Source organism: Pelodiscus sinensis, chromosome 1 (genome assembly GCF_052426305.1).
Source record: "Pelodiscus sinensis isolate ZL-2025 chromosome 1, ASM5242630v1, whole genome shotgun sequence".
Lineage (NCBI taxonomy): Eukaryota > Metazoa > Chordata > Testudines > Trionychidae > Pelodiscus > Pelodiscus sinensis.
In genome coordinates this window covers 240274397-240287436 of record NC_143052.1, presented here as the reverse complement: position 1 = coordinate 240287436, position 13040 = coordinate 240274397, and the positions used below count along the sequence as shown (strand labels likewise).

Below are 13040 nucleotides of genomic sequence, written 5' to 3'. Positions count from 1 at the left end.
CCTTGGAGCACGCCCGCAGTGGGACAGCCCAGGCACGCTTGGGCTGTCCCGCTGCGGGCGTGCTCTGCAGCTTTGCTTCCAGTCTCCCTGGTCTGACCAGCAGACCAGGGAGATGGGGAGCAAAGCCTTGGAGCACGCCCGCAGTGGGACAGCCACAGCACGCCTGGACTGTCCCTCTGCCCGCGTGCTCTGCAGCTTTGCTCCGCGTCTCCCAGGTCAGCAGACCAGGGAGACGGAGCAAAGCCGTGGAGTACTTGGGCGTTCCGCCACCCCCGTCTCCCTGGTCTGCTGGGGGGGAGGGGGTGCAGCTAGTGCCCTCCCCCATCAGACCAGGCTTTTCTTGCCTACCCCTGGGGTAGAGCAGCTGGGGGCTGCCGGGTCGGTCCCGCATCGCCGCTCCGGACCAACCCGGCAGCACCCCAGCTGCTCTGCCCCAGGCGTCCTGATTCAGCCGCTGCTGGTCAGTTTCGGCAGCGGCTGAATCAGGACGCCTGGGGCAGAGCAGCTGGGGTGCTGCTGGGTTGCTCCAATAGCGCCGAGGAGCCGCGCTACTGGAGCAACCCAGCAGCACCCCAGCTGCTCTGCCTCAGGCGTCCCCAAGTCAGCCGCTGCTGAAACTGACCAGCGGCTGACTACAGGAAGCCTGAGGCAGAGTTGCTCTGCCCCAGGCTTCCTGGAATCAGCCGCTGATCAGTTTTAGCAGCAGCTGACTTGGGGACGCCTGGGTTTCTTAAGTTGAATCTGTATGCAAGTCAGAACTGGCGTCCAGATTCAGCCACGGTTGAAACTGATCAGTTTCAGCAGCGGCTGACGCCAGTTCCGACTTACATACAGATTCAACTTAAGAACAAACCTACAGTCCCTATCTTGTACGTAACCCGGGGACTGCCTGTAGTAATATTGCAATAGCAAAAAGCACAGGGCACTATATTTCTCAGCTGGCCACCCATTCAACTGATAACCAAGCCAAACTTGTTTTGCTTTAGAAAGTCAGAGAGAGCGCAGTCCAAATGACATGGCCCACACTTTTTCAAGTAATGTTTCCCAATCCTGTAGTGCCTGCTAGGATGCGTAAACTACAACTACACACACACAAAAAAGGAAGTGACTTAAGAAGCTACTGCACAAGTAATAAAGGAGCTAAGGAAAAAGATGACTGAGTATGGGCAAGCAATTTTCACACAAGCAGAAATATTTAAGTATTTACTAGTTACAGAAACCTAATGATTCCCCTCCAGAAAAAAAAAGTGTCCAGCTACAGTGCCTCTTATCCAGCTGTTGAACTATTACTATTATACACAAAGATCTGCTGGGTTGCTCCTGGAGTTAAATTTTTCAGATGCCCAAGCCAAAAGCATGAGATTTCAAACCAGAGGAAAGATTTGTTTGAGGAGTCTGGTTAACAGATCACAGGAGTCTGGAAGGAAAGTATCACCTCAATATTGGTTGCAATTTTGCTACTGGCACAGTATAGGAGTGGAGAGATTCAAATACATCAGTTTGTGTATGTGTGTAAATGCAATTTAGTTCTAAAGAACTTTTACACCAGAGGCTGAGATAAGCTGGTATGCAAGCTTATAAGTGCTTCCTTTCTTCTTTTTTGATGATGAAATGCCCTCCTGTGCTGCTTGAGCAATATGAAGACATACTCTGGTGGTTGTTCAAATAGAAGATTTAGCCAACATTGCTCGGGTCCTTCAGGGCAGGGAGCAAAGAGGGGCAGAGGATTGAGGGAAGGTGTAGGAGTCAGAGTTGGGAGTGAGAAGGGGCTCAGGGCATAGGATGCAGAAGTCAAGGAAGGAGGTGTGGGTGACCAGCAGCTGCTCCCCAGGGTTAGCCTGGAGTCATGCTGCCTGGCTGGCAGCTGCTCCCCAGGTCTGGGGCACTTGCTGTCCCCGTGTTCATTCTGAAGTATAGTTGTCCCTGGGAGTGCCTACTTTTTCTGTTTGATGAGAAATACATTTCAGGCACATCCTATTGTCCTGGCAACCAAACTCTTACCTTGCTTTAAGTTATGATAAGAGAAGTTGTCTACCAAATTTGGTAGTCCTAGCTCTTACCATTTAGGAGAAGTTCTTGAATACATAGACTCAGACAGACAGACAGAAACTTTCTAAATTATATAGTAGATTCCTAGCAAGATAGAACACTTTGTAAAGAGACAAGCAAGGGACCACGTATAAACTTATGGGGAAAATATTACGAGTCTTCAACCCCAGACTAAAGTAAAGATATATGCATCAGTTCTAGTCCAGCAATCAGCAGACTGATGGCAGATGGACAGCACCAGTAAGGATAGAACAAAAGTACCAACCTCGGTAACTAGTGCAGAGTTCTCTCCTTCCTCCCCCCCCCCCCCCCAACCACACGTACACTAAAATAAAAGTCTGTTTGATATTCCATAGCACAAAATGACACCCCTTGACAAGAGATTATACAAGTCTTTTGCAGTCAGAATCGAATGAACATAGTACCTTGCAAGCGATTCTCTGCTTTCTTGAACATCTCTAGTAGAAAGTGTCATTACTACAAGATTGGAGTAGGCCAGCAAGAGATCTCTGTTGGTAGTTCTCCAGTTACTTTTTTCAGACTCTAAGTCCTGTGCAGATTCTAGATATTCCTAAAGAAAGATTTATCAGAAGACAGTTTAGTCACCTTTCTCGGGGTGATAACAGTTCCAACCAGACACCATGTAAGTTACGTTCACAGAATATTCCAGTTTGCAAGGTAGGATCCTAATATTTCCAATATTTTCCTAATATTTTCCCCTATTTTCCAGAGACAAAGGCTCTCCACCAAAGACTGAAGTAAGCCAGCTCTGTTCAAGAGAGACAAACCCAACAGACTTACATATAAAACATTACGCTCAAATGTAATGAAGTACAGAGTATGGTGTACCCCCTTTTTTTGGGGAGGGCTTGTTTAAAAAAAGAGGATGCTTCCACAGTCCTGATGCTCTGCACTATTTGTGTTCCCTCTGCCCCTTCTCCCCCCCACACACACACTTCTCAAAGGTTAGACATTATTTCCACTAAAGAATCATCCTAATACAAAAGTATAGAAAACAAGGTTCTCAAAACCACAGTATGGATTTAACAAACCTTCAGTGTCTGTACAATACACAAGCACCACTGCAAGCTTGATCGCATAGGTATTTTCTTCTCTGCCTCTCGACAGTGAGTCACAGCATCCTTCAGTCTTTTATTTGAGCGGTATAGCTCTACTAGCCTGATGTTTACATAGACATCATCTGGTCTTGCATAGAGTTCTGATTGTATCAGATCAAAAAGCTGATTCCATCCATCTTCACCTTTACAATCTAGCAACTGTTCCTATTTAAAAACAAAAGCAGTCTGTTTTTAATATTTTCTATTTAAAGTTTTTTTTTTTATTACTATGTGACTAGAGAGTTTCCATTTGAAAGTGTCAGGCTTTATGACATGAAATGAGAATTTGTATACTTTGCCTAAACTTAACAGAAGTGAAATTATATATATATATTTTGAAAAGTGTTTCTTTAGTGAAGTAAGCGCATAAGGAGTTTCAGAGAACACTAAGATCTATTAATTAGGCTTTTGGTTTTATAGAATATTCTTTTCCTTATACGCTAATTTATACCATTGTCTCTAGCAAAGGATTAATTTGTTAAGAAAGAAGAGTTAACTTTTAAAGCAGACAACGAGCTACATTATTGCTGCCATACTTAGAAAACAAATGCATTCATATAGAAAACAGACCACAGATCCTTAGTTACCAGAAAACAATAAACTTCACTACTCTTTTCTTTTTGAATGAGTTAAAATACAGACCCACATATTGGGAACCAAAGCAACAACAAAAAGATTTAAAAAGCAAACATTTATCCAAATATTTACTCAAGAGTATAGAAAATAGGAATCTATTTCATCTATGTCATCCAAAAAAAAAAAAAAAAAAAAAAACCTGCTACTTTTCTCAGGGGAAAAGCACAGGAAAGTCAGTCTCTCTGATGGACTTCAGATATTTAAATAAAAACAGCATTTCTATAGATCTATAATCAATACAAAAAGTTAAGGATTCTAACAATTTGAGATGTCCACAATTTTTCCCAGACAATTCAAAAACAAATAAATAAAGTGTGAGTTTTTGAAATGGAGCTTGGTCCTTGACAGGTATAAACTAGTCATAAACGTAGATCAGAAAATGCATCACTAGACAAAGAAATCAACAACAGTTTAAACATCTGCTATCTTGCTACTTGCCAGAACTAGAAGTGTTGTCATATATCAGGAAGTTTTCCCTGCATCAATTTCCCCCCATGAATCAGTGATCATAAATAAATTCTGTAACTTCTCATGAAAAATATTTCAAAAAAGTTAATCCTAGTGAGGACAACAGTGAGGAGCATAAACTCTAAGCAAGTCAAATGGAAAAGTATAATTAGGTATGCAAAAAAAGTATTTGAAGACACAAAAACTAATGGCAATTTTTTAAAGTACATCAGACATCAATCACAACACTTCAAAGACTTCAAATGTGCTGATCGTCAATGATTAAAGACCATGGAGACAATCTCAAATTACAGAAGAACTCAAGTCAGACTCAAGATATGTGATGACTCCTAACCTATTTAGACCAGTGTTTCTCAACCTGTAGGCTGTGACCCAAAATTGGGTCACCAAATGCATCAGAGTTGCAATGCCGGCTGAGCACAGCTCCTCATTTGCAGATGCTGTGATATGCTGCACTGATTCACCGTTCTGCTCAGTTTTGACCCAGCCATCCCTTTCGTCATGACTATGGGGAGCCAGCTGAGCACAACTTTTGTGGCACAGTGACTCCAATCACCAGGCTGCTGCAACAACTCACAAATTTTGCCCAGCTGAACTCACAATTCTTGGTAATAGGAGGTGCGCCCACCAAGTCCTGTACAACAGGAGTCCTGAGAATGTGGTTGGTGTCATACTCTCAGTTAACTACCCCCACCTCAATTCCCTGGCCCACAGCCAAGTGACTCTTGCATCTTACTGTCCATCCTATTCCCCAGAACTCTCCTCACTGTGTGGCCCTTCTCACTTGGGCCCAGGATTCCAAATCCATTCATACCTTTAGCCTCTGTCCCCCAAGGGGCATGTAGGAACTATGGTATTTTGGGAGCTAGCAGCTTGCTGTCTTCCGCTAGGTTCCTATGAACTCATACCTTTCCAGTGTCTCCCATTTACTTCTCCACTACGCCCAGGAGATATTTCGGTGCCGCCCAGCTAATCAGCAGAGTGCCCATAGCACTCACATACAGCAGCATGTGTTTCTATGGTGGTACACACCCTCACATACCTTGGGGCACATCACAGAATTTATTCTGCACAGGGATGGAAAAAGTTAGAGGGAACACTGCTTCCAGGCCTTCGAATCTCCCCACCTCACTTCCAGGACCACTGATCCCCTCCACATTTTACTTTCCTTTCACACCTCGTACCATATAAAAACCCCGTTTTTGGCTCAGCTCACTTTCCCTCCCCCAGACTCCTGCTAAGGGGTTTCCCACCTGTCTGCTTCTGGAATCTTAGCTCTACACATCCTGCCCTTGACTCTCCAAAAGACTCCTGTGGGGAAGAGCAGCATTGGCCCATTCAAGATATAAAAATGGGTCCTGAGCCCAATATGGTGTTCAGAACCACAGGTTTAGATAAACATCTCTCCTTCCTCTCCCACCCACTCAAAAAAATAATGAGATGAAATCGACAGGCTAAAGTTTGGTAGTGAAGTCTGTCTTGGCCCTAGCTTAAAACAACTGCATAACCCCCCCCCCACCACCACATACACACTCAAAAGATTCAGTTTACCTTCAATCTGTAAATAGCAGGGCTTCCAGGGAAGAGTTTAGAAGCTCTCTCAACCCAGTATTTTGTTCTTCCATCAGTAACATCACTGTCACACAATAATTCTGCAATCTTCAGTACAAGATCTTTCTGTGTTGGGTTCAACTCCACTGAACGCTAGTATTTCACCGCCACAAAAAAAAAACCAAACAGCTGTTATTTTTTTATAGTTAGAACTATGAAGCATTTCAGCATATAACTAGATTAGCAAAACATCTATTCATGCTCATCAGCAGTACTCATCTGTATCTACTTTTACAGTTTTAAGTTTGCAATGAAAACAGCTTCAAAATTCTGTCATAGTACTACACTATATGAAAGATGTTTTGAATATGCTTATAAGTAAGCTTATTTTTCAAAAAGTAATTAAGGAGAAGAAACATGCTGGTAGTTATACAGCTTTATATGCTGATGGAACATTCCAGATCAAATGAGCTTTGGCCCTGAATCTGCAATGCAGTTTATTAGCAACTGGAAACCACACCATAAAATTATAGGGATCCTTGTTTAGGGAATTCTAGGGCAATCTCAATGCCTTATTTTAAAAAGTATTCTACCCACTTAAACTCCCTATTAATCAAGTTTCAGTGTGGGAAGAAGTTAATGGTAGGTTTTCTTAAAGATCAGTTCCAGGACAGATACAGCCTACGGTTACTTCAATTTTAATTTTCTTTACTCTTATCTTTGGTATTGTATTAACAGTAGAATTTCTTCTATTTCTTTCAATGTTTTTAATCTGTGCATTTGACAGTACTGACCATAGACTTTCTTTTCCCAGGGATATCAAGTTAGTTTGCTTTGGTTTTGCTTATTTTTAATACAGCAACAGGGGAGAGATTGCACAGGGTAGGAAAAGAGGAGAATTATACCTGTCCCTGAATAACAGACATTATCTAGAACCAGACCAATTATCAGTAAGACTCATGACAATTTTTAAATAATGCAGAATGCATTCCAATTAGATTTTTCAGTTAAGTTTATAACTCAAACTTGAGTACATGTTAACTCAAGGTTTTCTAGTAACACGCTGAGAAAGAAATAAGAAGCAAAACTAAACCCCTTCTGGGATTTGTTCAGAATTCAAGAATCATTTGAACTGATCACTTTTACTTCTCACCTTATAGCAACCCACAGCTTTTTCTACATTATCTTCAGCTTCATAGAGTTGGCCCAGAAATTTGTGCGCTTTGGGATCTCTCTCTTGTACATTAAGATAAGTACATATGTACCTGCAATAAAACAGTTGCTATATCAATATGTAATGAATAATTCTAAAACAAACCCTGAAATACACAGATAAATTTTATAAGACTGTAAATAAGTGTTCTGTACTACAAGGGTGAATAGTAAGCAGCAAGTGCAGTTCCAGGTTTCTGTTTCAGGGTCTCAAAGATCCAGTCTCAAAGATCATCCAATATTATTCTGTTATGGGCCATCATTTCCTGTTTGCCAGTAAACGTGCGTATCTAATAAGACTTGTCTGCAAATCACTTAGGGCTTGTTAAAAATTTAAAGACAAGCCACCAGCAGCACATTAAACTGAAAGTGTGGTCATGGCACAAGTGTTGGGAGAGCTCTGCCTGTACTGTATAGCCTGGTTCACACTGGTGCTTTACAGAGCTTATAACTTGCTGTGCTTGGAGGGTGATTGAGTGTTTTTTCGTACCCATGAGCCAGAAAGTTATAGCACTGTAAAGTACCAGCACAGAATTAGCCTTGGAAAGAATTTATGGAAGCTAAAATATCAAGTCCCGCTATTTTGTCTGAATTACAGACATCTGAATAGAGAATGCTTTTCAGTCCAATATTTCAGAGTTCCCCCATTAGCAACTCAATGGACCTGTATCAAGTAAGAGCCATCAGCACGGTCTGGAAGTAACAATTTTGATCATTCAGTATTAGGCATCAGAAATTACTTTGAACAACTGGTATTGTTACATTTAATTTCTGTAGGAGTAAAGCTCTTTGTAGAACAGAACAAAACATATTTTACCTTTTAGCCAGTTCATACTCTTTCGCTTCATAACAGAGTTTAGCAAAAAAAAATCCTTTCATTGATTTCTGGAGAAAGAAATAAATGATTAAAATATATCTATAACAACATTTCAACATCTATATTTTGACTCAAAATGGCTTAAAGTTTTGTATTAACATACACCATAGTGTTGACTAAACTTTAGACAGTTATTGGCCCAGTTTTTCATTATGATGTGTAATATTTTACCATATGACCTCTTTGCAGAGAAGCACCTAATATCATACTGAGAGAGTACAGTAGGAAATTAAGGCTACTTAGTGAACAGAGAAAAATCACTGCTTGGTTGTACTAGGAGCACCTATGACAAGCAACTTAAAATCACACAAACACACATGCCACACCACTAAATGGAATACCAGATGGAATAGTTTTGGCCACAACATACTATGCTTGCTTCTGGAAAAGTTTGTAATGCATCCATCTTCCAATAGGTGAATGATTAATTTCTTCAATTGTACACTGCAACAAGTGTCATCAAAAGCGAATATTTAAATATAGCACAGGAATCCCACATTATTCCCAAATTACACAAAAGTTGATTTCTTCCTGAGTTCTCCCCATGGGAAAATTTCTGCAAGTGCCACAAAGATATAGTTATGTGACCTGATATTAATTAGGTGTTCTGCAAGGGAACAGAGAAGCAACCAAAAGTATTTGCTCTCTATTCTATCACCCACTGTATCTCAGACAACGGAGGATTATCTCTGCACCTCAGCACAAGTTCTGGAACAGAAACTAGGGATTTTAAATATTGATTAATTGAATAGTCGATTAACCTCATGAACTCTTATTAGTTACTCAAATAGTCTATAGCCTCCGGGGGTGGGGCTGGCAGTCAGTGCAATCTGGCCCCACTCCCGAGGAGCCCCCAGCTACTCTGTTTTGCTGCCTCTGTATCAGAGGCAGCAACATAGGTTGCCAGGCACGAACTGGTCTGCAAGGGGAGCCAATTTAAATACCAGCTCCCCTCATGGACCAACTGTCTGTCACCCTGCGCTGTTGTCTCTGATATAGAGGCAGCAACCCCTGTCCAGAGGGCATCTGAGCTCCCGGACTTGGACATGCTGCTGGCCTACCTGCTAAAAAGTTTACTGGCAAGGGGAAGGGGGAATTTGTGTAGTCTACAGCATTAACCTATAAGCTTTTGTTTATTGGTTAATCAACTATACAATTACGTCCCTAGCCAGAACATAAGTCAAACTGATTAGTTTCTGTCATGGCTATTGTGGAGCAAAAAACTAGGCACTTACTGAAAAAAGAAAGAAGAAAATGGAGATGAAGGGCAACAAAGGAGAGGAGATAAGAAAAGGAAGGAAAGCCACTTTTTTAATTAATGACAGATCCTTTCTCCCTGGACAAATAGAGGTAGTGCACACCTGTGAACATAATAAACTCAGGCATTAGGGTGACAGATGGTGCACACCTGTGGATATAATAAATTCAGGCATTAGGGTGAATGAAGGAACACATCTGTTATCTAGTAATTCACTTTAATTAAGAGGAAGACCAACACTGATGGGATAATGAAAAAAATCCACCAGCAGGCGGAGTAAGAGTAAATATCGCTTTAAAAAAGGAATCATGGTAAATAAAATAAAAAAGATAAAATGAAAGTTTCAGAGAAAAATGTAAAACCAGAAGAGGTGAAAGATGCAGAGAAGAGAGGAAGAAATAAATAAAGAACACTGGTGAAAGTCTAAAAAAGTGGATAAAGACTAGGGATATTAAATTGCGAGTAACTGACTAATCGAATAGTTGATGCATTTTGCATCAACTAGTCAACAGGGCATCTCCGCCTTTGAAGTGTAACAGCCCTAGGCATCATGCTCCTCCCAGCATTTCAAAGCAGCAGCGCCCCTTGGAGCCCGGGGTCAGCTGGGGACTACCCTGCTAACCTTGGGCTCCACGCGGCGCTGCCATTTTGAAACACCGTGGTGAGCGCAGTGTCAGGCTTCATACAGCGTTTTAAAGTGGCAGTGCCACCTGAAGCCCCAGGGTCAGCAGGGGAGTCCCCAGCTGATCCCAGGCTACACAGAGTACTGCTGCTTTGAAATGCAGTGTGCAGCCTGGGGAAACCCCAGCTATCACTTTGAAGTACCCCCTTTTTATTCCTCCCCCTTGCTGCCTTTTTCTGATAGAGGCAGTGGGGGGAGAGGGATTAATCAACTAGCCTGTTGATTACCCGATAAGTATTTGCTTGTCCACTAGTTCTTCACATCCCCAGCAAAGACTGATAAAATAAACCAAATGTTTATTGACACAGCTAAGTTTCAATTTGTATATTTTGCTATGAACTTAATTTTACTTGGCTCTAGCAAAAACAAAGTAACCATACAACCCTTTTTATCTTTAAGACACCATAGGAGAATGGTTCAGAACATAACAGCCAAAAATCAAATGGTGGGCCACAGTCACAGTGGAAAAAAAAAATCTACAAAAGATGTCAATCTTTGTTTAAAAGGATATTTAATCCAAAATCTTAACCCTTTTTGCAATTTGGGACTTCAGTTTGTCCTTGGATTAACTGTGTCTTTGTTTGACGAAGCTCCTTGGAGCATAGACCAAACAACGTATGTGCTCAAATGATAAAGTATCTACATGGTGAGGAAACTATAGTAACTGCTCTATCAAGGAAGTCAGACATAGAAATAGATGTTTTAGATATTATGAAGATTTGGACTTTTACATGCAAATTTGGTCCAGCCATCAGCTTACTGACAAGCCTCTAGCAAGGGCACCAACTGTAAAGGGCCAAGTACTTTTCCTTCCAAGAACATATTTAACTATGCTAACAAAACCAATCAAAGATCCTATCATATTTCTAGTAGAAGTCCAAGTAACTGAAATACTGACATGAGCTCTGGAATATTTACATTTTAACACCGCCTCTTCATAAAACAATTGTATTATGTATCACTTCCTATGTTCACAACTAGAAAATACCCGTGTCAGCTACAGCAATTGCCCATGAGAGTGCACGACAACAGACAACTAAAAATATGTTGAGTCTCTTCAATGCAATTTAAGAACTGGTAACAAGAAAAAAAAAAAAAGGTACATTATCAGCCAGAACTCTGCTAGCCACCAACGAACAACCTGAGGAAAGCTGGAGAACCACTGAATTAACAAGTCATCACCCATCATCATGGTTTGGCTTCGCGAACGAAGATCTAGGAAGGAAATCCATGTAACTCCTCAGCTTTCTCAAATCATCCAGAAAAGAGGAAGTTTAGCCTCCCAGTGTTACAGCACAAAGATATTTTTGAACAAAAGCATGCATTTTTTATCCTTTAATAAGACATATTTAGTTTTTAATCTTTCATAAATATTATATTATTGAACAAATGTGTCTGGAAATTTGTAAAGGTCTGGTGAGTCACATTTCTTTACAATTTCAAAAGGAGAGTTAATTGTTGTCCCTTCTTAATTTTACAATACAGGACAAAAAGAATTTTATGTAACTATTTTCCATTACTTATTTTGTGAACTTGACTGTACAGTTAGATGCATTACCCATGTAAAAATCAGCATCCCCTGTTTGTGTGGGTCTTCCACACAGTGAACAGGATAAAACATTTTAAAAAGTTTTGTTCATGGTAACAAAAAAAACCTCATAGGTGTAACTGTTAAATTTGGTAGATTTGTTGATTGGACAGCTGACAATCTAGAGAGTGTCTTCTGAGATTTGCAGAGAAATAGTTGGTAACATAAAACTAGTAATAATTTTCATTGCTGAACTGCATTCCAGGATACCTTCTTAGCTAACTCCATGTAAACAGTTGTGGTACTTGCCATGCATACCCATCAACAAGCAAGGAAGTAACTCAGCCACTTTTTATGAAAACATGATTGAAGTTTCATGAAAAAAAGAATGAGTCCACAAATTACTATCCCATAAATTAGTAACTCTGAAAACTAGATATCATGCTCTTTTTAAAAAAAGCAATACCAATGTTTATCACACACATCAATTATGCACCATTTCTTTGTTGACTTAAATCCTTTGCTTAGCAGAAGTATCAGGCCAAACTTTCCTGCACTATCCCACTGCTGTTCCTCAACTCATCATGACCATGGGGGAAGGTGTAAAGGAGGGATGGCTTGCCTGGACTTGGCCCCCAGGATCAGGGCTCCCCCCCCCAGCATTAGGGAGCCCAGACGGACACTCCAGCCACCCCCCAACCTTCCTGCTGGCCCACAGCACATAAAACCTACTAGCCTGGGCTCCACTAGCTACGGTGTGGGAGGGGAATGCAGGGAGTGTCTTTCTCCTTCTCAACTGGGGGGAGGAGGTAGGGTTTCACATCAGTGATGATTGGGGTTTTTTCCCTTCACTTGCGCATGGCCCCTGACTGATTTTCCTGTGGGTCAGCAGCCCCGGACCCAAAAAAGGTTCCCCACCTCTGAAGGCTGAAAGAAAAGCCCCCAGCCAACGACAGCTCAAGTTCCTTCCCGTTAGTACAAGACTCAGGAACCCCGGCTGCTACAAGCGCCTCCCAGCCTTGGCTCCAGCCCCGCCCCCAGGCAAACCTCCGGCGCAGGACAGCTCTGGCCGCGGATCCCTCCGTCCCCCGGCCAGGTCAGGGCCCGCCCGGGTTAGCAGCCGGCCCCGCCCACGCGGAACGAGGCCAGCCCGGCTGCCGGGGCAGGGACGTTGAACGCCTGCGGGCCCGTGACTCGCCTCCCCGGAGCGGGCGGGAAGCTGCTCTGTGGGGCCCCGCGGGGAAGGGGCCAGGACACGCGGCCGCTCCGGCCGAGACCAGCCCCCGCTCGCCAACGGGCACCAGCACGCGCCCCCCGCGCTCTGGGCGAACAAACCGCCGCGCCCGCGGCCCCGCAGGCGGGCGGAGACTGGGGAGCGGGCGGCCCCACTCACCTCTCTGGGGGAGGGGGCGGCGGCCTGCACGGAGGCGATGTACCGCTCCACCTCGGCCTTGCTGCGCCTCATGGCCGCGGCGCGCGCCGACTAAGCGAAACCGAAACGCCGCCTCGAGCCCCGCCACCCCGGCTCGCGCCGCGCCGGGCAGACGGGAGACTGAGCTTGGCTGGTGGGGAGGAAAGTCTAGGTACGTTCGCGCGCCTCCTCAAGGTGCGTAACGCGGCGGTGCGTGTGCGTCGTCCTCCCTTGCGGAAGCGGAAATGAC

At 43.0% G+C, this 13040-nt stretch overlaps 1 protein-coding gene across 2 annotated transcripts in view; it reads right to left on the bottom strand.

Moving 5' to 3' along the window:
• LOC102450376 (RANBP2 like and GRIP domain containing 4) overlaps positions 1-12911 on the bottom strand; it is a 67443-nt gene extending 54532 nt beyond the window's left edge. For both annotated transcript variants that reach the window (XM_089775403.1, XM_075917913.2), the window contains exons 1-6: positions 12773-12911; positions 7852-7919; positions 6976-7087; positions 5823-5975; positions 3102-3332; positions 2475-2620 (exon numbers count right to left, since the gene is read on the bottom strand). In XM_089775403.1, coding sequence (XP_089631529.1) covers positions 2475-2620; positions 3102-3332; positions 5823-5975; positions 6976-7087; positions 7852-7919; positions 12773-12844 — 782 coding nt within the window. In that variant the 5' untranslated portion in view covers positions 12845-12911. The remainder of the gene's footprint in view (positions 1-2474; positions 2621-3101; positions 3333-5822; positions 5976-6975; positions 7088-7851; positions 7920-12772) is intronic.
• Positions 12912-13040: the final 129 nt, after the last annotated feature.